General features: G+C 36.2%; 2 protein-coding genes across 2 annotated transcripts in view; one reads left to right on the top strand and one right to left on the bottom strand.

Moving 5' to 3' along the window:
• LOC145668157 (trypsin-1-like) overlaps positions 1–3,767 on the bottom strand; it is a 131,132-nt gene extending 127,365 nt beyond the window's left edge. The window contains exon 1 of the mRNA XM_081735747.1: positions 2,299–3,767. Within this exon, the coding sequence (XP_081591873.1) occupies positions 2,299–2,374 (76 nt within the window). The 5' untranslated portion in view covers positions 2,375–3,767. The remainder of the gene's footprint in view (positions 1–2,298) is intronic.
• Positions 1–27,126, top strand: part of LOC145667613 (uncharacterized) — an 81,221-nt gene that overhangs the window by 3,004 nt on the left and 51,091 nt on the right. The window contains exon 3 of the mRNA XM_081735077.1: positions 16,402–16,519. Within this exon, the coding sequence (XP_081591203.1) occupies positions 16,402–16,519 (118 nt within the window). The remainder of the gene's footprint in view (positions 1–16,401; positions 16,520–27,126) is intronic.

Here is a 27,126-nt window from a genome sequence, read left to right as displayed (position 1 = left end):
GGCGTTGGGAGTTGTCCGAAGGAACTTACCTAGTGTAGTTATCACTGGTAGATCTTAATGTGTAGCAGTCCATGTTGCTGCAACCCATGTTGCCCCAAACCGTCAAATGCGCCGTTCGTTGTCTATGACGTTCGACAATGCATACTGCCAGATTGCATTCGCCACAAGGTGGACATCGCTGCGTGATAAGTTGAAGCGAAACTCGTCCAAAAACACGGCCATCTGCCAGTAGCACGCCAGTGACTGTGGCTATGTAACCATTTAATCTAAAGATTTTGTAATTCTACATCAATAGAATCCGACAAAATGGCTTGCGTGCCACCAGTCCAGTATTCAGAAAACGTTGTTGAACCAGCGACGCAAACAAATCCACACTACCTACAGTGCTTCAAACTAATACTGTAGATAACGCAGTACGACCGTTCTCGGTAATGCCAATAACATGTCTGTTATCCCGCATTGAGCGATTTACTTTTCAACCGTCTCTCGGTACGATTCTCTTATGTTCATTGCTCCCACACACGAATTATTATAAGGACGCCATGTTCTATGCACTCATCTGATTTGCGCTACAAGATGCTCTCTTCCGGAAGGCAACCATATAGCCTTCCATTCGAACGTCCAGTCATCTCTTTAAACTGCGTCGTTTGACATTGGCGTGGAAAAATTACTCTTGCCAATATGTTTTCTGTTTACTTTTGCACGTTCTTGTACCTGAGTGCTACGTAAACGCCCTTTAACGGTAGTACTTAGAATACCAAATGAAGCGCACTGCTAACCCCACTAATATCTTATTCCGCCAAAACTGTAAACTATAAAGTACAATTAACAATTCAGTGAGATTCTACCTTGCAATAAGCAAATTGTATAAAAACTGTTCGGTTTCATTGTAAAACAGGAGCAACCTGTAAAATTCAGTATGACGAGTTAATGTTATAATATATTAATTTACGATTTATAATTTAGAGCAGAACTTTCCAACTTGCAGTGGCGGGTCTAGGCTGGTCCCCCCAGTTTTTTAAGTGACATATATTTCTGAATATTTATTGTAAACTCATGATACACGTATCACAATCTGGGTTCTGGCTGCTCCTCAGTCTTTACTTGTTAGATCCGCTACTGCCAACTTGCGAGTCAAGAGATTCTTTTGAAGAAATTCAAAATTTTGAACTAATTAAAAACTTTGATAGAACAAGTGTGTCCGTAAAGTTGCGCAACCCAAAGTTTGATTGCGTATATCTTTTGGTTTAACAACGATAAAGACCTGAGACTTGAAACAAATGTAAGCACGTTCTATTTAGATATTTTCGAGATCATGACCAATGTTGGAATTTATAACGTTTTTGTGTAGTAACGAAAGAAATTACTGTAAGTGTAAAATAAAAAAAATGTGCAAGATGAAGAAAATCAATATTCAGTTGCAGAAAACTGATTTCCTTCGAGTGAATTCCTGTGTATATGAACAGTATGCATTAACATTTATCCATTGGTGCGCAAATGTGACAACGTTGATGCAGTGTTGCCGTATAAAAAGGCTATTTAATGCAAGTTCGTAAAATGGGTGTTTTTAGACTGAAATGCGGTCCCTGGCAACACTGTTGTCGTAAAATTACTGCAACAGGTGTGTTTTAGGTTAACTAATGATAAGAAATGAGAATTTGCACACAACTGATAAAATGAATTTTTATTTAAAAAAATTGTGATATCGCAAATTTATCGTAAAAATTTGATCTGAGTAGGTCACTACTCCATTAGTACTAGCTAGATTTGTTCACATAACACTTTGTTAATTAATTTCAGATATAAGTTCTTACGTATAAAGTCCATTTCAATGGACAACACCTGATCAACAGTTAACTTAAATACCTTACGTATCCATTCATGAACGGCAATAGACGTGGGCTTTTGACTCTGTGAACGGGAGGAAGGATGAGTGCATGTGATGAATAAATTTAACAAAATAATTAATATGCTAGAATGGAAATGTGGGAGGAGACTTCACATGCACACTCAAAATTACTCTAACTTAATGCAACCTCCACTCACAAAGTTAATTTAATGAATTTTGATCAGTCGGTAGAGTCTTATTTACAAGAAATAAAAATTTGGAAAAGCTAAACCATGTCCTTTGTAGCATGAAACTCTAATTTTCAAGGAACCCGTGGTTTTAACAATCATCTTGAATGTGAAAGTTACCCAAATTTCGCATGAAACACGCACGCCGTATTCACGACTCATTGATAATCCCAGCATCTGGCCTGAAAAGGAAACAAATAGACAGAAAAGGGTAACACATACCTTGCAGCCACACTGTTGTAAAGAAAGAGAAGCTCAAAATTCCGGTGGTAATCCTTTTAATGCACCACTCCAACATTCCAAATGCACATAATATTGTATTATACAAGAGCACACACGCGCGCGGTCTCGCACTGAGACCCGAGAAAAGAAAAAAAAAATATTAATATTTCCTTTTGAAATTTTAAATCACACTTTCAGAGATCTCATTTTTATTGTTCGTGCACGTTTGTTTTACTTGCGCTGATCTCTTCTCTCTTGCAGTGTCTCTGCATGTCAACACTTCCTACTCTTCACTGTAGCGTTTCTTCCGTATTTGGTGACCATCCTCCTTCTTCCTCTGTTGTGCTGCTAGGCTCTTTTACCGGTCATTCCCCCTCTAACATTGGAGTTCTGCTGCATCAGTGGCGGTTCAGCGGGTAGTCCTCTGTGCGATGGTACTAGCGAATCGTTGAATATGTGATGAAAGTTCACATTAGTTCCCCATTATATGACGCACTGCAATTGTAACTTCGCTAAATGCGCCTAATTCGTACAAGGGTAAATGCTCAGTTTCTTGTACCAAACGTTATTTAAATAAACTGTACGGTATTATAGCACTGGTCATTGCCTAAAGAATCAGGCATAGAGTTTGTCTTTACCAATACTACAATTAACTTCAGTAATCACTGCACATAATGTTAAACATGTGACACGGCGCTTGACGTATGACTGAAAAAGTTAATACTTGCGCGAAGCACTTCACAAAATATACTATGAAGCAATGTCTCTTCACACTTGCAACTTTTGTACATGTTTTACTTAATATCAACTCGCTGACATTTCCGCAAACCGCACCTTCTTAACTGTTAGGAGTACTTCCTACACTCTCATTCCACTAGAAAATGAGTTCAGTGTAAACGAAGATTATATGACAGTAACTAACTTTTAAGTGCTCATTTCGTAAAACACACTCACAAGGTATTTACTTTTAAACTAACACACTGTCTTTTCGACCACAGAGCTGAACGCGACTAATGTCGATTCCAAGATTCCAAGTTAACGGTCGGTTAAAACAAAAACAAAAACAAAAAAGAGATTTGTGACCGATGTTCACGATTCGAATATTCAAAAAAGACTGCCTCTCTGGTTGTGTCCCGTACTGTTTTATTCAACTGAAGTTCATTGTTTGCTGGAACTTCGTGTTGGGCCAAACCACTATTGCCCGCTTTCCCCAAAATAGGTGGGGAAGGAACATCACTCACCTGTAGGCTTCCAATGACCTACTTACTTCCGATATTCAACAGTTTTTCATGTTTTTCTGCATTTTATGACTCACTCCAATTACATTGCAAAATGTCACAATATGTGTTTAATAGCTTATTTACTAAGCTTTAATTTTGTGTATAACACTTACTAACACTGTGCTGTACTACTTGGCAATATTTAAATAAACAACAAAATTATTTAAAACTTGGTCACTCCACAGGTTCACGTACTCGGCTTGACAAGTGGAACCACCTAGTGGCGACACTTGTAACTTTTTGTCCCAATGACATTGAAAATTGCATACCAGTGAAATTGATGCATTGAAGGATTTTGATTATTATATGAATTCTCATGTTAAATACACAATTTAAATATACTACACAAAATCTCATATGTTAAATGAGTCCTAAACAAGGCTGTCGTGGACTGACACATCAAAATAAGTATTATAATACTATTTGAGAGTTCTCTTCTCCATCAAACAGTAGCGAATCTCGTCGATGTTTAAAAAAAAACTGAGGTTTGTGTTAGTCTTTTGAATACTTCTCACAACCATCAACCAGGCTTATAACTGCCATTAGTACAAGCCATTAATATTATTCAAATTACATATCGATCTAAATATAACTAAATACTACGGGTACATCCAGAAAGTTTATTTACATATCATCACACATACTATTATAGCAAATCATGTACCAGCGGAGCAGACGAAAATAATCTTTTAACAGAGACATCTGACGGATGTTTCGGTACTATTACAAACAGTATTCTGGACGACTACAACTAGGACTAAAATGAACTCGTCCAAAATTTCAAATTTGTCAACTTCCTCCTCTCTGACGGCAGTTCGTTGACCAAGGGACGCTTCCAGTGACTAGAACGCGAAAAGTAGGCGTGTCTTGAAAATCTAACACCTCTTTGTATCATCAATTTTGCCACAGATACGCTAAAACTTTTATTGCTATGAAACCATTGTACTTGCGGACATAGTGTCTCTCTAGTGTCAGTGTATGTTCCTACCTATAACTACACTAGGAATTGAGACTAGCTCTGCATATATGCGAAGAGTGGAGCTCATAGTTATTCTACCCCAAATAAAGATAGCTACATTGATTCACTATTTCTTCCCACGCTGCGGTAGACCAAGGCTCCGTTAGAAACGCAAGCTTTCTTAAAGTTTTTTTTCTCTGAGGCCTTCTCTGCCTCTCTGCAAGCAAAATAGCGTATCTGAACTTCAGAATGTTCTATCTTCTTCGAAGTAAATTTTAAATAATATTAAAATATCGTTGCACCAATATGATGTCCCGTCCTGTTGTTAGTCAATGTTCAATTACATACACTAAATAAACAATATATATACATAAAAACACCAATAAAAGTTATCTGCTCCCGCTGCTACGTATGCAAATTCCAATAAACTACATATGTAAATTCCCTAAATAAATGATAAAATAATATTCATAAATTGACGCAAAAATTTAATATGCAAATCTAATCAAAACACAGTTCATGTGCTGTTCACAACTCACCGTGACAAAGTTGATGCGCAATGTCCATCAGCTCGTATGCAACTCATGGCACTAACTCGACGATAAACGTCACCAAACTATGAACAATAATAAATATGCACTGAAAATGCTTGTAAACTTATAACGTTTAAACTGAAAATACTGTAAGCCACACTGAAACTTCTCTCTCACAGTTCTCACAAGAAGGTAGCGATGTAAAAAAAAAAAAAAAAAAAAAAAAAAAAAAAAAACGACGATGTTACTTGTCTCGTTGTGAGCATTGAACTACACCTACCGCGCCACTTAACCTTCCACCCAAACTAATACCTAGTTAAAATCGTTTCATGGAAAAAATATAAACAAGATACTCAAATATAACAAGAACAAATATAAACAAAATATAAATAAAAAGATAAACAAGAAAATAAAACAAACTTGTGTGTGTGTCTTCATGACATATTCAACGTTCCTCAATGAGGAAAATATCACAAAACATTCTTCAAGTTGAGGCTACGTCATCGGTAGAGCCGCAACTTGTAGGGGGCAGGGGGGCAACTGACTCCCAGAGAAGCTCCCCGCCGTTCGAGGGGGCCCATTTTGGGACAAAAGTTTCTTACTCCATATACGATACAAACATGAAGTTAGAAATGAAGCATAAAATAGGGTCGCTACATTACATAAAGAAAACAGCACACAAAAGGTAAATAGAACAAAAATGAGTCGTGGACCCATTTCTTGTAAAAAAATGTCTACTATTACGGGCTCTAGAAATAATATTTATTCGTATGGCTTTGAGGTTTATCAATATTGTACCCTTAATAATTTTGTCATGTATGGAATGGGCCACGGAACTAACGGAACCGCAAACCTTGCCGTGCGGGAGGGCCCACAGGCTCCGGGGGAGCCATAAAGATTAAGAGAAAGTTGGAACAAGGGGCACCAAGAATTAGAAAAAGAACTTTTCCTAGGGGCCCAAATAACCTTATTAATGTTTGCCCCCCTCCCAGAAAAAAATCTAAGTTACGGCGCTGGTCATCGGTTGCAGGGATGGTCGCGATTTACATTACATTTCGTCTTTACCATAACTTCTAATTTTCAAAGAAGAAAAGGCAACATAAATTATTTTCACATTCTTTGAATTGTATCAACACGTGTAGAAATAGACAGTTCTATGTTTATGCTCCATAACTACTAGTTTATTTTCTTATATTCATATGAGGAATTTGTGGCAAATTGAGCCGGTGGCACTAGCCGAGTCTTCTGATCATGAGGCGCAATCCACTAGGGTTTCGAATTCCTCTGAAGAGCAAGGTCGGAATTTTAACTGTCCTCAGTATTTCTATGTTCGTGTCCTTGTAATTTTTGGAATACGTCGAAAAGAAATGAGGTGCCAGTGGCGAACAATACTCCGGTTGGGGCGATTTGTTTTTAAAAAAATTGTTAAATCAGGAAACTCCCATTGCAGCTACCTGGGTTCAAATCCCGTCGTGGCAATTATTAATTTTTCTCTATAGGAAGGTAATGCTTATGTAATTGGTATTGTAATTATGTTATTTCTTTTATTATTATTATTATTATTATTATTATTATTATTATTATTATTATTATTATTATTATTATTATTATTATTATTATTATTATTATTATTACCACAGAAGGAAAGAAAAAGTAACATAGTCGAAGGTATTCATAGGAACAGAAAAGATCGATCACGATTTGCATTTTGTGCACAGCGAGGAACAATTCCTTGGAACTCATTTTTGACCCATACTACAGCAATAAGGACGTGTTTAGGCCTTATGTGTTCATCAATTCTTGTCCAAACACGTTACTTCCCAGACAGTTACGAATGAAATTGATACGGATGACGTAATTTCGTGTTGTTGGCATTTTACCTGTTAAGGAAGTCGTCTCAACTCTTAGACTCAGAGAAATTGAATATTTTTCATGTTAGTAAACATCAGTAGTATCAGTATGACAAATTATAACAATTTGCTGAATTGCCACAACCGGTATCGAACTCGCGTCCCCAACATTATGAAACTAACGCTTAAGCCACTACTCTAAAACATCACTGTTCTGGGAGAAGGAAAATGAAGCTGTAGCGAATTCAGTAATTACGCACTTTTACGACTCCAGTGTAATAATGCTGAATTTTTTTGATTTCAGTCATGATAAAATAGTAAAGTATTAACCAGAAAGAATAGTTCAGAGAAGTCAACTTTAAATTGACAACTCATATGTACGGAGGCGCTGCCATATGCTCTCGCCTAGGGGCCCTGATTTTTCACGGCACGGCATTGGACAGATACTGAATTGATTAGAATCTGGTGTTTCAGGCCACTGGATTATCTTTTTTAAGTTAACTAATTTAACTAACCTTCCTCAGTACCCTGTTTCCTATTTTTACGCGTTTTACTCCCTTTTACAGTTTTTCCACTAACTCTTTAAGAACAGGGACAAAAACAAAGAAAGATTGAGGAGAGTAAAAATCACAAACACTATTCGCGCGCTCTTCCCTTGCCTGAAGTAAAACAATAAAATATGGTGAACATGCAATTTTTGGTCTTCGATTTTTTATGTAGTGTCAAATCCAGAGTTGGAGTGGGTCAGTGGGTCAAATGGATCGAGTTTTTTGAGTGAGTCAGTGGTTCGTGGGTCAACAGCATGTGAGCCGCTGCGACCCATCATCCAGCGTGACCCACTGCGACACACCACCCACCTTGACCCACTCTGACCCATCGACTTACTCTGCTCACTGAATTATATACAGCATCTTTTGAACAGCATATTTTTTTCACCCTCAACCCTAGTCATAGACACTAAAAGCACGTGTCAGATTGGTTCCAGTTTGCGGTTGTCCAAACCTTCTGGTGTATGTATTGAGTATTACAGTAGTAATAATAGAACATTGTCACTTTGTTGGAATTGAAGAAGAAAATTGAAGAAGCAGTTGAGGTTAAATTTACATCATGCCAGTCAAGGTGGAACAAAACGAGCCCTTTGGGGCTCCTAACCCGTTCTTACTACTCTTACTACTACTACTACTACTACGTAAACTGTGGATTCGTATAGCAAAACTGCACACGTAACGTAATATTTTTTGAGTATTATTTTCATCTTATTTTAATGAAGAAAGTGTTTTGAAAATTTTAAAAATAAAATATAAAAATAAAAAATCCTTGGCCTGGGTTTGAACCCACACCAAAAGCAATTATAATTACTAGCCCATTGCGCTAGTACTTTCGGCCACGAAGACCGTCAATAGCAGACATTTCATTTTTGCTATATTTTTGCTACGTGGCGGGAAACGGATAATTCCAAGTTACCAGAACCGCGTATTTAGCTCCTATGAGTAGAGTCGAGCGTGATTTAAAAATATGCTTCTGAACACTGGTCAATTTGTCTACGTTTTACTTTCAATGCCTCCATTTCCCTTGTTCATTTATTTCTGTTTACTTACCTGACTTGACTATCTCTAAGTGAAAAAAGAACTTGAGGCATTTTTGGATATTGATATTTGTAATTGTAATAATAGCAATACGACGTATACTAGTACTTGGCTTTCGAGACACAACCTGTGAGTTTCAGAGGAGCTAACTACTGGAAATGATACATTTTTGAATCACTGTAATACATACATTATTATATGAAAAAATTAAATGTAACTATGTGTGCCTAATCATCACGGTCAAATTGCAGTAAAATAAAATGGCTTTAGGTATATAGTTAGGTCTTAATTCAAACTGTGATGTTATCATATTGCGTTCATTATAATAAAATCCTAAGGGATAGTAGGGATCCGAATATTTGCGAAAAAAATTGCGTATCTCACAAGCCGTTAAACTTACGGAGCTGATATTCAGTATACTGAAAATGAACAGAACGTCTCCTAGCATTTTTTTTAACATTCTCGTTTATGGGGAGGTGTGCACTTCCCACATATGGTAAATAGATAGTGGTTTAGTTTGTAAAAATGATCGAAAACGATCGATATTAGTTGAGAAACAAGTTGAGAAAGAAGAAATACAGCCGGGTTCGATTCCCGGCGGGAGCTTATATGGTTTGGATTCACGTTAATCCCTACCCCATGTAGTAAGCGTTGGTGGACCACCGATGGGCAACTAGCGACATCTCGCAAAAAATTGCCAGCCTCGCAGCGACGATCCGCGGTGGACCCTCTTCCGTTTTAAAAATTATACCACCAGCGACCCACCACTGGCAGAGATGCGACAAAACGCCAAGGAACCACAAAATTACTGCCCCCCCCAAAATGTTAAATCGCCTATATGCGCAATGTGTTTACATTAATGAGAGTCTGAAAAACACTAAAAAAGGTTTTAAAAATTATGCCGGGCTGGTCGCGAACCACCAACCTTTGGATTACTAGGCACGTGCTCTTCCGACTGGGTCACGGAGGTGATTTAAAAAATGTCGCTTGTAGAGGTATAAATCGTTGAGGTATTTTAAATTTGGCTAATCAGAGTGCTCCTGTAACCATGTATATTCGACGATAACCGTTTGAGATAAGATAAAGTCCCTTCGCCATGTAATTTTATAACAAAATGACGAGCGCATATTTACTTTATTTCATGGTTCTCTCATATTCACTTTCAAATGATCGGCTACAGTTGCCATCTAATTTCATACAACTATACGCACTCATCTCAAGATTTTTCACTTCATGATGTAGAGCCAGCGGTTACTCTTGACCCCCGTAGCCAGTGTTGCCACGGTCCTGGCTCTGGAGTGGGCTGAAAAATAGTACCAAATTGAAACAAAAAGGGCTGAATTCATTATTTTATACCATCGGGGTAAAAGTGTCGGGAAACGCGGGGGAACGCCGTCTCTCCACTTTCAGAAAATATCTATGGCGTCCCCCCACTTCTAAAAAATTACAATGGGCAAAGATAGGCACTGATGACAGCGTGACCTCATGCATTCCCCTACTTTTTCAGATCCACTTTTACCCCTGAGTGTAATACATGGCTCTATAACATGAAAGTGACAGAGGTAAAGTTCTATAACACCCCCCTCCTTTTCCAAGAGTTTAAATCAAGAAAGTGTTTTTTAAATTAATTTTTAAAAACATCCAAATAGGATGACTAAAATTTCTACCACACTGCTTCTTTCTCGTCTCCTTCATGCGCGGCGCGGATGCGCTCATCTAGCATTTGTTTTTCGGTATATTTCGAATTACGAATTTTCTACACAAAGTTCGTAGCGTTATGCGGCGCAATGTCACAGAAATGAATGTTCAACAGTATTTTTTAAGAGTCCAAAACACAGTATGAATAACGTGAGATGTAAGAAAAGTCTTACTGACACTTTTGAAAATGTGACAAGTATTTGTTAAATGGTGCTGAATTGGGTAGAATTGTACCAACTTTTTCACAAAAGGGGCTGAAAATGCCTGCGTGGTACCAAGGGGCCGATGAATGTCAAATAGTGCTGAATTTGATACAATTGTACCAAGTGTGGCAACACTGCCCGTAGCTCACTTTAGGGACAATTCGTTAGGGAAAAAATAATATATATAATAATAACCGCATGCACATGACTGGCGAAGTTAAAGCGTTGCTTGTTGAATACAGTGATAATTGATTAGATTTGTGACCATGTTATATTTAAGTCATTTCTAACTCGCTATTCTGTGATGCTACTATGCTTTTTCCATTTTTATCACCAACAATATTAGTAGCTTTCATGATTAATTGGACTATTAAAAAATGGGAGCTATAAGAAATTGAAAATGAAAACAATGACACAAATATGCAGATTACCTATAAAAATTAATAATATACCTAGGTAGATATTTTAAATCTGCTTTCATGCTAGAAAAAAATGTCTTTTCGTTGTATGCCAGAGTTACGTGAAGGACACGTATAAAATTCACTACATCCTAATACAAGACTAATGTTAGTATTGAAGGATATTGGTTGGTTTGAAATCGTACACTTCTGGTTAGCTTATTTATAAATATTCATTGAATTTCATAGAGCTAAATGTATAACTCTTTCATTACGTGAAAGTATATTTTTTCTGTCTCCTTATCAAACGTACGGATGTTACCATGCATCTGCTTGAATAGTAGCCGGCTTACATAATGCTATTACATGGGAAAACAATTTTTAAACACATTGAAAAATTAAATGCCCAATCACAAGCTACCAGTGTTTGCAGTATGTGCTAATTTAATAATTACAATTTCTTGTGTTATTTTACTGACTGTTTGTTCTGCTGTTTGAATACCAAACTTGAACATGATTCCGTACAGTAAGTTGTTTTCCATTCTTAAAGTAATTTCCACTCCTTTCTGTATAACCGAGATGGAAAGCAAGCACGGAAAGACATACTGAAAAGAATTGACAAGACTTCCCAATAGTAGGTTTACTGACGCCAAAGAAATAAGTTTAAAAGTTCAGGAAACCCTGAGCATAGTAGAAAGACTACATGTGTACTCTTTCCACCATGGCCCAGAGTATTGAATTCTATCAGTGTTCACTATTAATATTTCTCACCACCATTAGATAATATAGTTTGTTGTATGAGTTTGTAAATTTCATTTCTCTTACTTCTTTCCAGATGAAAATGACAAGCACAAGAAGTCTAGTTAACAGCATCATATACGGTTTCGTTTTAGGAATTTACCACGACTTAGCAGATGCAGCAAGTGTGTATTTTTTTAAAACTTAAAATTTTCGTAAGAATTTTTGACAATGTAAAATGAACGTATCTAGATAATTTTTTAAAATTAATTATCTTAGAAATACTCATTATATGTAAAAGATTCAGTCATATCTTCTAGCGGTGCTATATAGATCACACATTTTTAAGCATTGAATTTTAGACAATTTTCGTTGCTATTCTACAAGTCTCAAATAGATATAGAGTAAAGGTGGGCGAATCTGGACAGTTCAGGTATTTTGTATTGTAGCCATCTTAATTCAGCGGAGAGAGCCACTATGTTCTGGTCAAATATTCTTTGGAGTTTATTCTACATATAACAAATTATAATAAAGTGCTAGCCTGTTGCTCTTAATAATGGCATTCAGCAGAAGAGGAGATGCCATTTTGCTGGAAATTGCGAAAGAGGTGGGTGAATCCGTACACTAGGGGAGGCGAATCCGGACGAAGTAGAAAATATTCTTAAAATCAAAATATGGTTAGAAAATCATCAGACACTTCAAATGCGATATCAACACTTACCTTATGTGTGTTTTCTTAATACAAATAACTTACAAGTAAGGATAAGAAATATTATATAGGTTCATTTTCAAGTCTAAACATCTATAAAAGCTCAACAAGATGTGTATGTTACCTGATTCTGAATGAAAAAGTCAACATTAGAACTTTTCTGAGTAAAGACCTTAAATACTAGATTTCTAGTGGTCTCGACTATTCTTTAGTTAAACGTGAATCACACAGTCTAGTTATCCACAGTATAGTTACACTACATTAGAAATTATACTACCTAATTTCGTGCAATAAAAACGCTGTTGAAATATGAAGAGTTCAAGTTAAATGCACTTTCCATGTACGAATGAACAATTAACACCACCACCAACACATCTTACATGATACCATATTTTGCATTTTGTGCATTCTATTCAAGGACCATATTTATGAGTCACGTGCATAATAATTTTTACCACAGAAGCTATAATTACCACAATCACTTGCTTTGGTCGATGCACTAGCAATTTCTTCTGTAAAATCCAATTTCTTTCCACAGGTAAATCGTTCTGCTGGTGATTCCCTGGTGCTACGTTCCCTTTCTCCGTGCATTAGTTGGACAACAGATTTTCCTCCAGCTTTGTCTAGCAGTCTTTTCGACCTGTTGTGAGCTGCAAACCCGATTCGTTCACATTATACATCCGCTCGGGGTGATTCCATAACGATGTTTCTGCCAAAGTTTACCTCAATTACTCATAGAAACGGATCATAGTTTATTAAACCCTTGCATCCTTGCATTGCATAGTCTAGTGGTTTTCTCAGAGACAAAATGTGATTCTTGACGAAAAGTGTGAACCAAGCAGAACCACCTAATCGTTTGTCTGTGTTAAAGGGACGTGAAATGTTTCGTACGGAAACAAAATGAAAGGCCATCTTTGGCATATCGTGGTGGGTAAGGCCAAATCCTCTCTTTTGTAAAGTAGAAATTCCTTCTGCAAGTATTTTTTCCTACTGCAGGACTAATAACACTTTGACGTCCAGCCTTTATAATTGGAAGCTTTTGTTTGATCTCTTCTGTTAGTCTCGCAAAGTAGATTTGGGAACATTAAACGTTTCAGCTGCTTCCCGGATTGACATGCCCCCCCTAGACGTAGCCACAGCATTGTAAAGTCATCTTCTGTCCATGACTTATGCTGTTTCCTTACGTATTGTCTAACCATCTGAAAAAAAATAGTTTAATCAGACGTCACGAAATTAGTTCAATGTATTGTGTAAAGTTTAACATAAAGTAGAATATAACGTGTACTTTCATCTTTCCTTCACAGAAAGTAGCACTTCATGTGCCTATAAAATTTACCAGAGTGCACATGTAGGTGCAAGGTTTAAACTCTACTGCAGACACACTTTTAAGTCATGCAGAACTATTCGAAATGCTTAGGTAGTCAGTTTGAGCAGTTACTGTAACTAAAAGATGAGAAGTGAAGAGTCACACCGAAAACAATCATGCCCATACTGAGATAACGTACAGAAAACAAGTTCCGTCATATCAATTTTATTACCGGTGAAGCAGAATTAAATAAAACATGTGTTTCTTCACTAAAGAAATTCCTTGCTGAATATAAAGCCATTTATCACGAGTCATGAGAAAGTATAACACAGATCAGCATTGTTTATTGCACATTTATTCTGAAATGACAACGTGGGAATTTCCAATTGAAGAAACCTTAGTGCAACTAATTTTTATTGATTAGAGTGCCATTTATTTATCGAATAAAATTTACGTATTTCCCCCCGTAGAATCCGAATCTGATATAAAAAAAAATGGGGTCCCTATTTAAATATTCAAAGTGGCTCCTTATCCCACTCCACGAAGGTCGGGTGGGCTAATTTTGTAACAGGTAATTTTCCTCTCCAAAATAATATTTTATTTCGAAAGTTTTTCTCTTCTTGTTTATTATTTCTAGAAATATTTTGCAGCGTATATGTGCCTATGTATATGTGAACTCACCTTCTACAAAAATATATAGTCTAAACTATTTTTATTTTGATCTCAGATTTCATATGAAAATGTCCGAAATAGCCCCAATGGAAAATAGATGTCCGGATTCACCTCACATTTATTGTCCGGATTGTCCCGCCTCCGCACCGTTAACTTTATTTATTATCAGAAGTGGCGTCGAGGAGTAACTGGGCTCTGACCTTGACGTAAATGATTAGCATAAGTGACTCTCTACTCACACGAAACTGGACTTCGAAAAACTCAGTTATGTTCTAGTAATACCTTAAATAAGACTGTTCAGAAATTAGAAGAAGCAAATTTTATGGCGTTACTTACCTTCAGACTTGTTTTCCACACCGCACTGCTGCGTTACTCTTGTCTTCCATGAAGTTCAACTCTACACTGAACGTGAAGGGAGGTACGGTGCTTCAACTGGCAAATTCGTGCTGCGTTGCGTATTTTACTTCCCTAGAAAATGTTCAAAAACCTTAGAATGTCCGGATTCACCCCCTTCCTTTACTCTACCTTTAGCAAGCTTGAAAATCCGCCATAGGGCCTTAAAATTATTTTACAATGATTAAAATGAGCGTAAAATTTATATGTGAAGTGATCATTACTTTGATGCATGTACTTCAGTATACACTTATTTAGAGAAGCCCCGATTATTCCAATTGAAAACATGATCTCCTGTTCAAGTATGAGCGAGCGTATACTGCTACAAACAAGCGATCCAATTATACGATGCGATTTGTGATGGGCAGAGGGCTATTTCCTGAACTAATAGTCTTGATAACTACAGTATATTGCCAGTACATTTCAAATCTTTGCGGTTATCATTAAGTTGGACAAAAGTACTTTAAAAACTCCTCCAAAGAAATTAAGACAGCTATACAACAATTTAGATAGCAAGGTAGTAAAAATACTGTTTACTTGAGATGTTTTCATGAAATACAACATTTTAAATAAATTTTAATTTCAAACTACGGCACACCACTGTGACATTTTGTACTTTTTTTCGATGAGAGATCAAATATGAATCCAGAGAAAATCAGTAACCAATTTCTGAAGAATATAATTTACAGACATTAGAAGTAGGCCATAATTGAAAATATTCCATAATTCTATTCTGCTACAAACTAAGTGAAAAACTGTATTGCCTATCAAAATCAACTTCACTCTATTTCTGAAGTAAATACTATTTGAAAGACTTATGTATTTGTTAGTTGTGGAACATTTCCATTGAAGACGAAGACTGAAGCGATTTCTCTTAGGGTCAGTAGTAGAACTTCTGACAAATCTTTGATACATTTGAGCACTTTGATAGCTGCAGAGAGACAAGTTGTAAATAAGTATTCAAACATTGTTTCATAGTAACATGAGATAAAAAGGCTTGGTGCTTTTATCTATGAGTTACCAAACTGAATAGTTGTAAAGAGATTTTAGATCTGGCTCGCAATAGCCCTAAATCGGCACGTACAAGGATTTACAAGCAGGTTTACATATGCATGCAGAAAACCTGTAGTGTATCTTGGACGGGAATGGCATAGGTTGGGTGTACGTATATACGCTATCTTACAATCAGGTACGTTATGTCTTTAATCTGGGTCATAGTTTCTAGTGGATGGTGATGTGCTGAGTAAAAATTTTCAGTACTCTACCGTAAGACCCTTTCAAAGAAGGATAATGCGATAAGCCCATTATCGCGATGATCAGAGATCCATGTACTAGACACACCTTCTGGTTGGGAGTACTCCTGTAAGTGTTTACCAACGGATATAAACAATGTCGGCACCTAATTGTTCTTTAGTGCAAGCTTACCTAAATATGTTAGCTCCTGGATAACATAGTTTCGTTAATGAATATAACCCGAAATATATCATATCTACTAGTAGATAAAACATATCAATACAAGACAAGTTTGAATTTTTGAGTTTCGGAAACTATTGTTTTATTAGTGATTTAGTTCACAATACTCACTAAGAAATATGTAGCGTTACACTTTGTTCTCATTATGGAATTTGTCCATATAAAACATACCTAGGTATATTCAATATTTTAAAAAAGTAATTCTTAAGATTCTTCTTCTTCTTCTTCTTCTTCTTTTTTTTTTTATAGAAGACTTTGTATTAATATAACGAGTTAAGAATATATTTTTCCGTATTGTAATTTCAGCTTTTACGTGCAAAGCAACTGCTAGCGACTCCGTGAGTCAATTCATTCCTCCAAAAACTTTCGAACCATATTGTGATTTCAAGATTGATGTCAAGAATCCTAACATTTGTCGCTTAAGGTAAGAATTTTGTCAAATATATATTATTTCATTACCAATGATGTTGTTACTTGAGAGAGGCAAAACATGAAATTACACATTTTAGAGCATGCCTCGTAGGACAATGGGATCTAGGATTCCTTTATGTTTAATGATATATTGAATCGAAGTAGTATGCTTTAAATGTTCATATTTCATAACATTTTGACAAAATTTTCGTATTTAGTAAAAATCATATTTTTAAATAAATTTGTATATATATATATTTGTATATTTGTATATATATATACAGGGGAAGAATGGGCTTCAATTCTGCTTTACACTGGATAAAGCGGCAAACTATGGTTTAGCCCCCTCCCTTGATAAATCATGAATCCTCCATATATATGATGTATGTCTAACGTAAGTTCGCTGAATCCAGTGGTCTTGCATCATCTTCCAGGCTAAGTGTACTTTTCCTTACATGTATGTATATACAATAAGATATTACTTTTTTATGAGATCAATAGCAATGGAGAGAAGCCCATATACTAGTTATAGACTATCTACTGGTGGAGGCAACCCCCTAGATAGTGGACGTCTACTAGCATCTTCAGTGTTCGCGATAAAGCGTTTTAGGCCAGTTGACATCCCCCTTTCGGTCTGACACTTTAAAAATTTAACGGTCACATCTACTGACCGCCTAGTTCGATTTTAGAACATCTGAGTTGGTAGTGCATGACCATGGTTTTGATTGGTGAAATAGGTTACGAACTTCGTGACCCATGACCCAAAGACCCAGTGACAATAAGAGCTATGAGACCAACTAGACCCGGTAATCCGGACAGACCTGTTCCGGAGTGATGCAGCGACCTGGACAGACCCGGTGTGACCGAATATACCTATGACCCAGACTTAACCGGACAGACTAATGACCCAGAGACGAAATGTTCTCACACACATGAGAAGTATGTCTGAGGCTACTAATGCAATTCTGATAAAGATGATTTTTTTCTCTCTCATTGCTTTTTCACTAAATATAACCTTCGTTCTCGCTTGTTTACGTCTATCTGTCAGACATTGCACTGAAAAATAACTACAAGGTTTATTAGAGAACAAACGTGCCAGAATCGCAGAGAAGATAAGCGATATATTTCTCATGAGGAATCATTAAAGTTAAATAACCGGTAAAGTTTGTTTAAAACAGTAATTCTCAATGTGGACGTGAAAGTCCTCTGCTTCGTCCAAATCTTACGCTCAGCCCTGTAGGTGGGTCAATGGGTTAAGATAATGGGGAGGAGGGGCTCTCAGGACAATCACATTCACCTAAGGGGGCCCTAGGCTCGAAAAGGTTTACAACCAATGGCTTGGAATGTAAAGGATACCGCTGAGCCTAAATAGTGTTTTATTAATTCTTTTTGTATAAGCTATATTCAAAAACCACGTAAGTTTATTGGGAAATGAATAGACATGAAATTATATTTGTGAAAACATTAAATATTTAAAAACATGGTATCTTGATTAAGAAATGTTACACCGAGAATCAAACTAATGAATGTTCGAACAGTGAATGTCACTCATCAACTATAAAACTTTGCAATAATGCCGCAGAAATGTTATCTCTGCTCTTTCTGAGTCGCCGGGTCTGTCTGAGTCATTGAGTCAGGCCGGATCTGAGAATGGAGACCCAGACCCGGATGTCCCGGACAAAAGTCATGACACAAGTGACCCATGACCCATTCCATCACTGGTGGTTTTGTCAAGTTTCTTCTTTTTCTCCTAAATATTATTTACACAACTCCTTCATAATAGTCGTTTGAGTTTTATTTGTTTGTCTTCTAGGCTACCGTAGAAGGTAAGACATTAAAATCTAAATACAGTAAGTTATTTGCATAAAACTAGTATCATATGAGTTCACATATCTACGAGTATATAAGTTACCTGTTTACATACATAGAATAGTATCCGCTGCCAAGGTTTCTTCATAAATAGTAGCTGCATAGTTACGCACAAGCAAAACGGTAGATCTACACCTACGGACATATTATTTGATAAATAAGCTGTTAAGAACGAACTAATTTCAATTACCTATTGACGTTAAGTTCCTATTGACGTAAATAGAATACATTTCTGTGTACTAGTAACACTTATTGAACAATATCGGAGATTTGCTCCGGGAGAACTTTTCCCTGATCACCCTCTGGAATCATCAGTGTCCTTTGGTATGTCGAAATAAGTTTCTGAACTAGTTACTGAACTTGGAAAAAGTATACATATAATATGTTGAAACATTGCCTAACTTTCAGACATTGTTTCTTCGAATTACTTTTATTACTTACCCAGGGCCGTGCCGTGGAAAATCAGCGCCCGGGGCGAGAGTATACGACGGCGCCCCCATACATATATTCCAAGCAATTTTTCCTATCTTTTTTCCTTTTTTCTTCCGAATTTTTCGCCTCTTTACTTCGGCGCCCGGGTGCCGTCGCCCCGCTCGCCCCCTCCCCACGGCACGGCCCTGTACTTACCCAGAAAAAATTCTTACACATAACATGAATTGGAACCTGGAGAACCATTGTTTATGAAATATGATTTTGTAAGAATATTGAATATATACGGTGTACGTTGCTTAGTTTTTTTTGTTCATGGACTTATACAATGCAGCATTCTTCTTTTTTTTTTTCTTTCTTTGAACTCAACGGGAGCTTTTAACAGTTTGATTGAGATGATTTCTTCTACTAATAGATTAAAATGTTCCTTATTTTGTGAAAACTAAATTTTGTAAAATATAGTTTTAATATTTATAAATTAAATTTTACTTACGTAGTATGAAGTATTTATGTTCGTTGAAGATATGATACCTCATACGTCCAATCTGTTAGGTTTTCAGGAGATGAAAACAATCACTATATCTATTCACAATATTAACATTTCAGACCTTGTAAAAGGTGTTTCATCCTTTAAAAACCCCTGATACAGCTGCTGTCATCACAGCAGATATTGCTACGTATAATACATTGAACTCACCGGCATACGAGGTATCACCTGAAGTTGCCAGCAATCGACATGCAAGCAATCGCTGTAATCGATTGTTTCTTAGCAATCGGTGTATTGTGACACACAAGGGTTTGCTTGAACGTGGATTATTGCTTTCTCATCAGGTTTATGCTAAAAATTCAAAATCACAAAAATTGGACATACGAGAGTTCACATTTTTAACGACGATATAAGAAACAAATTGATTTTGACAAAAGTAATGGATATTTTAACTAATCCTGAAAGAAAAACAAACAGTGAAATTCGGTTCTAGTAGAGGAAAATACCGATGAATATACTAGTTTCCTTTTAATTCTCAAAATAGAAACGGTTATCCCTATCTAATACCTGTCCTCTTCTATGGGGATCAACGTTGAAACCGGAATTAGTTAATGTCTACTACTTCCCGTTTCAATACATTACACATAAGACGAAATCTATTGTTGAGATACTGAATCGATTCCAAAGAAATGTTTCTCGATATCTCTGACTGTTTTCGTCCTGATGTCAAACATTGCACTGAAATATAACTACAAGGTTTATCGGAGTACAAAGACGCCAAAATCATAAAAAGAGATAAGCGATATGTTTCCCTCATGAGGCATCGTTAAAATTTATTAAGCTGTAAAATTTGTTGTTTAGAACGTGGTTCTCAACGTGGATGTTAAAGTCCCCTGCTTTGTCCAAATATTATGTTCAGCTTGTGTACCGGTGGATAGGTTAAGATGATGGGGGATCTAAGGACAATCGCATTCAGCTAAGGAGATGTTAGGCTCGAATAAATTGAGATCTCCTATTTATTTGAAGAAAAAAGATAATCTGAAGCAATAAGTTAAAAAATGAGAGAATTCAGTTCCAAACTTTGGGAGCTCAATGTTGAAACTGGTCGATGTAAATATATTACTTCGAGTTGTAATACAGGAATAACGTTTTATGTGAAACTTGTTGTTGAGACAGTGAAGCCATATCAAACACCCATTCATTGCCATCTCTTAACGTCCTTGACAAATGAAGATGAATATTTAAGCTGGTAGTTCTAGTAGATTTGTATGACTTCTGGCCGCACTAAAGGAATAAAGTTCGGCATGGAACATACTCATTCGATTCCAGAAAACTGCTTTTCGCTCTCTGACCGTTTCTGCTCTATGGAAATCCATAGGTAAATTAAAAGTAGTAGTACATTTTTACGACTTCCGGTTCTAAAAGAGGATGATGCTTGTGAATATAGTACTTTTCTTTTGAGATGTAAAGTCGATTCTCAAAAATGAAAGTGTTATCGCTTTCTATTACCGTTTTTGTTCTACGGCAATCAACATTGAAACCGGAAATGGTTAATTTCCGGTTTGAGAAGAGGGTTACAGATGATATCTAACCTATACGTAGGATGCTGAATTGACTCCAGAAAACCATTTCTCGACATTTCTTACTGTTTTCGTACTGATATCCGTTGACACACGGAGAAAGAGATGGACTATAAGACCTCCGATACTTATGCATAAAATAGTTGGAAGTCTAAAATTAAAGGATTACGTGTTCTTTGCCACGGTGTAGTTAGCCACGACTCGATTTTGGTGTTGTTTGCCACGGTATTGTTCTCTCTGATTTATCTTATATCATAATCGTGAAAATTTGTAGAAAATCGACTCAGAAGTTGAAGGTTTCCAGATGACGATATTATAAAAATCAAATCTATTATATTTATAAACAGAATACATACAATACAAACGGTCTCAAACACGTTATTAGGTTACTGCTCTTATTCCTAACCCTAGTTTTGAGTATTCATTAAACATTTCTCTCCAAAGCGATTTTAGAAGTGTTTTAGTTTATTCTCAAAATTTAAATGATATCTGAATTTTCCATTTCTGACTTTGACTGTAAGCCATTTTAGTGGATTTATATTTTTGGTCGTTTGACGTTAGATAGCACTCGATTGCTTATCAATTTATGTTTTAATGAGTTTGTATATGCTGATTCTATTGAGATATGTTTATATTTAAGCATAGTTTGAAAAAATTTACGATACTCTTACGCGTTTATAGTCATGCCAGGAAATATCTCCATTTCATCAGTTTGAAATGTGATCTTCCGTTTACATTTGTTTTTATTGAGGTTTTCTACATATATTTGTTTGCTGTTGTTTCGTACTATCAGGATCTCTGGTCAGATTTCAGCTCGCGCGAAGTCAGCTTTGTGCTAGGCAAACACAGTGTGCGTGAGTTTTCTCGGAGTTCTTCTGTTTCCACCCACTTTCTTCATTAGCTATTTTTCATTCATTACAATATCCTTTAGCTTACACGGCATAAGCGTGGGATGTAAAACGGAAATATTTCATTTCATTTTTCAAGGACATAACATCCAATTTTTTAGTCGCGTAGCATAACGAAAACAGAACATTATGTAATAGGAGATGATATTAAGAAATCCGTTAAAAGAGAAAATGCAATTATAGAACTATCAATTTACTAAGCTATTGTGATGTTAATGATGTTTTGTGTTCATTTGTTTGGAGCTTAATGTCCTCTTTCAGCAACGAGTATAATGAGATCTCTCTCGTTCCAAAAGCGAGAACACTGACCACTTGTCCCAGGGAATCAAAAACAAAAGTGCCTGGCAACCCTTCCTTTCACTCCAAGTGTGTGTGTATCTTCACGATAATCGGATCCGATAAGATCAGAATGCAAAGATTGTGGCAAAATCGTGACGAACAACACAAAAATCAAGTCGTGGCAAACAACACGCCACCAATTCAAGATGGCACTGGTTGATGAATATTGTCTACAGATTTATAGACCTCCACCATTAGAATTCATATTTAAAATCAGTTTTTACTCCCACATTATATTGTATTTAACAATGTGTGAGTAGGACATAATTAAAAAGTTACTTATTTGAACATTAACATTATTATTTGTTACTTGTGTGTAAAGTTTAGTGAGATAAAAAAAATCAAAAATTTAACGCCCCATATTTACCTCTATAATCTAAAAGAAAGTGATAGTGAGATCGTTGGTTAAATTATTGAAATAACTGCAAAACTTCCTGAATATCTACACATGCGATGCTATGGTTATACAGCCTCTGCATACGAGAATCAGTATTCTACCATTGAGCTACCTTCTGAAAAAGTGCAGTACGTTCTGCTACATGTGAGATGTCACAAAACATCTTAACTGGACTAGAATTAACAAAGGTTAAAATTAGGTTAAAGTTGGCATACATAACGACTAAACTAAAACGAAGTTCCTTTTCGCTTTTGGATATTATGTTTACAATGTAGTCACTTTACATACATGTAAGTGTGTGTGTGTGTGTTTGTACGTAACAGAAGAGAACCAAGCAAACAAATTGAATCGCTTCAAGGTTAATGAAGCTGAGAAAGTTCAATGCCCACATTTTCAACAGTTATACAAACACTAAGTTATCTGGCACAATTCTAATGTTGATCTTCCTGAGCTTCTGTACATAAAGTTTGTCACACGCCTAAGATGTGTATAACTTTATGATAATGCTAACTTCCTTTTATGCATAGTTTTATCCTTGAAGAAAGAGATCTACTATTCGACATACCAGAAATTCAAGTGATTTGTGATATAAATCGAAACGAAATATATGTGTCTGTATATTCCTTTCTCCAGCATAACTTCTGTTACAAAAGAAATTAATAATATTTTGCTCTGTTTTCCTTGAGGCTTCCTAATCAACTACAAATTGTAATTGATTAAGGAAATTCAAGCCCAATTTGGAAGTTTGAGTCTACACCTAGTGGGTGTATAGCACATAATACATTAATGAAACGAGTTACCATGGTAATTTTAGTTACATAGTTTTTGATTAAGCATTCCGTGTGTTCCATTTGCAGACTATGAACCATTCTTTCTTTGGGGATGAAATCTGTTAAGGATGAGGTGAATTCACTCCCTCTACTAATTTGGAAGGGTATGCATGTTTCGCTCGGTTCTATTTTGGAGGACCCCACTAGTTTACTACAGTATTACTAGTCCTTCACACAGGAAGAATTTCCCCTCTCTCCATCTTTTCCCACTTACGTTGGATTGACGTTTCTAATAAGTCTTCTCCATAAACCTCTATCCCGAAATTCTTTCCTTTTTAGACATTTCTTCCTGAATTCATTGTCAATCAATCCATTTATTTCCTTCTTTGTCTCCCACTACCTCTCTTCCCAGCCTTTACCATTGGCATCATTCTTTTGATCACATAGTTATTTGGTCTTCCTATTAGATGGCCATACTATTGCAGTCTTCTTTCTTAGTTCTTCTTAGATATTTCTATGACGTTGGTTGTTCCCTTTACTCACTCTTCCTCTTCTTGTTATCTCACACATCCAGCGAAGCATTTTCATTTAGGTAACATTCAATTGTTTTCCCTGTTCTTTCTTTATGGACATGTTTCTGCTCTCCCTAACCACTGTTTCGTAAATCATTCCTTTATTCTTTACCGTGATTCTGCGGTCACACACAACTTCACATATTTTCTTCCAATTTCGCCATCCCTCTCGCATTCTGTGTGTTATTTCCACGTCCAAATCACCGTTCTTAGCAACACATGGGCCTAAATATTTAAAATTGTTTACTCCATACAATTCTTTTCCTTGTAATCTTACTTGACCATTTTTATCTCCGTTGAACTTGGGATATTCCGTTTTCTTTCTACCAATTTTTAGGCCTGTATCTTCTTAAGACTTCCTTTCAACTTCTTCCCTACTTGTATGGCAAAGTACAATATCGTTGGCAATAATCACATACCAGAGAGCTTCATGCCTCACATCTTGAGTTCTAATATTCATGACAACGTAGGAGCCTGAGACTGACTTCTGGAGTAATCGCCCCCCTCTAGAGAAAATTGTACTTCGGAAGATCGAAAAAGCAACAGAATTTTTGGAATAGTTACCGCAAAATTTTAAACTATATTTGAAATGTTGCTTATACTTGCCCCCTGGAAACCACAACATGGGCGCTTGTCCATAGGTATTTCTCAAGCATTCTTTTCTTCCTTAGAAATCTCCATGCTTCCTGATATGACACTCAGTTGTAGGCCTTTCCCAAATCAATAACCACCATACGCAATTCTTTTAATTTTTCCTAATGTTTTTCCATACTCTGTGTTGGTATAAAAATTGCATCCGTTGTACTCCTTCCTGACATAAATCCTAACTATTCTTCTCCTATTGATATTTCCTCACGCAATCGCCCACCTGAAACTTTCTCCCAAATCTTCATCTTGTATGACATTAGTTTGATTCCTCTGTAGTTTTCACAGTCGTGTACACCTCCTTACTCCTTGCAAATAGGTACAATAATCTTTCCATTAAGTTGGCATTTTTCCTGTTTATAGATTTTCTACATAGGTCCCATATAGTATCTATAAGTTCTGGTCCAAAATTCACCCATACTTCTGCTGATCCGGACCTATCGCTTTTCCTATCTTCATTTTCTTTAACGCTTTCTCCATTTCTCCCTAGCATATTCTTGATGTTGCTTTAAGATTTCAAGTTCCATCACCGAAAACTCAATGAAAAACAAACTTTGAAATTATCATGATAAAACGTTTACTTACATGCACCCGGCAATACTGCTACTATCAAAAATGAGTTACCAGCTCTACTGCGGATACTGGGAGTGTCCTCTGTTTTGATTCAAACACTAGTTCACCTTCACACGTTTCACCAGGTTCGCAGCAACTTTACGAAGATTAGGCGTGTTAATGTTCTCAATGGCACTGCGAATGTTCGTTTCCAGGTCTTGAATAGTTCAAGAATTGTTCTTGTATACCCCTTGCTTTAAATAGCCCCATAGAAATGAATAGTAGTGTTGCCGAGTGCATGTAGGGATGGTACCGAGACCGAGACGGACTTTTATGTACCGAGACGAGACCGAGACCGAGACGGGCTTTTACATACCGAGACGAGACCGAGACCGAGACAGACCTCTATAAATCGAGACGAGACCGAGACGAGACCTTGGTCAGTCTCGAAAGTCTCGGTCTCGTCTCGAATATTGACAGCTATTTTGCCTTTACTCAAAATTTATTTCGTTGCTGTGTGAGATAATATGGGAATGGTTGACTGATGTACAATGGCGTATTTAGGGGGTAGGTGTCGGGCTTAAGCTCCCCCCCCCGAAAAAATTTCTGATCATTTTTTCGCATTGCATGTACAACACAAATGTTTCTTACCCGTTCCTCAAGCCTCTCCCGAAACAAAATCCACTGCTGTTGTATATAATCTTCTCTCTCTCTCTCTCTCTCTCTCTCTCTCTCTCTCTCTATATATATATATATATATATATATATATATATATATATATATATATATATATATAGAGAGAGAGAGAGAGAGAGAGAGAGAGAGAGAGAGAAGATTATATACAACAGCAGTGGATTTGAGACTTATATGAGTCTCGGATCCAGGATATGATCAAGGAAGGGGCTAAATCATACTTTGCCTCTTTATTCAGTGTATACCTGAGCGTTAAGGGGGGATATAGCCCTTCCCTTGGATCCGCGCCTATATATATATATATATAATTAAAAATGCTGAAAATTTGTACCATGCTGTGTGAAATATTGAAGGGAAAATTCTTCCAGATACTCTGCAATACCACTAGATAAACAAGCAGTGTTGTCAACGCAAAATAAAGTTGTATTTTTTTCAAATTGCACTATGTAAGATATTACCTATTTCTGATTTAGATATTAAATAAAACCACAATACCACATACATTATTCAGTGTAACAAAGGACAATACAGTATCACCAACATCAACATTTTAGAGATTTCTAATAACTCAAATGGCGTAGACGGTGCAATGCGCATCATTTGTATCTTAGCGTCAAATACTATGATCGTGTTATAATGTATTTCCAATGAATGAAGGAACAAAGTTATCAGAAATGGAAAATTTAACTTTTTCTAAAGACTTTACTTCGAAAACGCGCTGACATATGATGTCTCATCATGTATATGCTTCGAAAATACTTAAGTGATCATAATGTCATTTACAACAATACCGTTTCAGAGATACCAAATAAATGAGTAGTGATCGTCATACTGCTTAAAATAACGTATTTATGTTCAATTTTTATAATGATTGTTGCTTTAGTTTGTTTCTATAACATTACGACAATAGTTTTTGGTGGTTTTAATTACAAGTCGCCGTTCCATTATTTTAAGTAGTGTTGCCAACTTAAATAAATTGCTAAATAATATTCTAAATATAGTGCAAATAACGTAGTTAAACTGTAAAATATTTTTAAATTACTCGTAATTTTATTTATGGTGCAAGAATGCTTTTAAAAGACGATTTTTTTCGTAGTCTTTATAATGTTAATGTCAAAGTTTTGGTTCCAGCAATACATGTAAATGCAAATTGTAACTAAAATTAAATGTAACTGATAACTTTTCAGTAATCCTAGTTGTTCCCCTAAGCCTTAATCCTGATGTGCAGGAAACCATGGTTAATTAAAAGTTCTAATTACACCCTAGTTACATTTCACTTGTTTTCGTTTGACACCGACCACCTCAAACGCAATCCATACTATATAACTATATGCAATTATTCAAGGACTTACAGTTAGTAATACACATTGTGTTGATT

Source organism: Thermobia domestica, chromosome 13 (assembly GCF_964235325.1).
Source record: "Thermobia domestica chromosome 13, izTheDome1.hap1.1, whole genome shotgun sequence".
NCBI lineage: Eukaryota > Metazoa > Arthropoda > Insecta > Zygentoma > Lepismatidae > Thermobia > Thermobia domestica.
The sequence above is the reverse complement of the archived record's forward strand: the minus strand, read 5'-3'. Positions and strand labels throughout refer to the sequence as shown.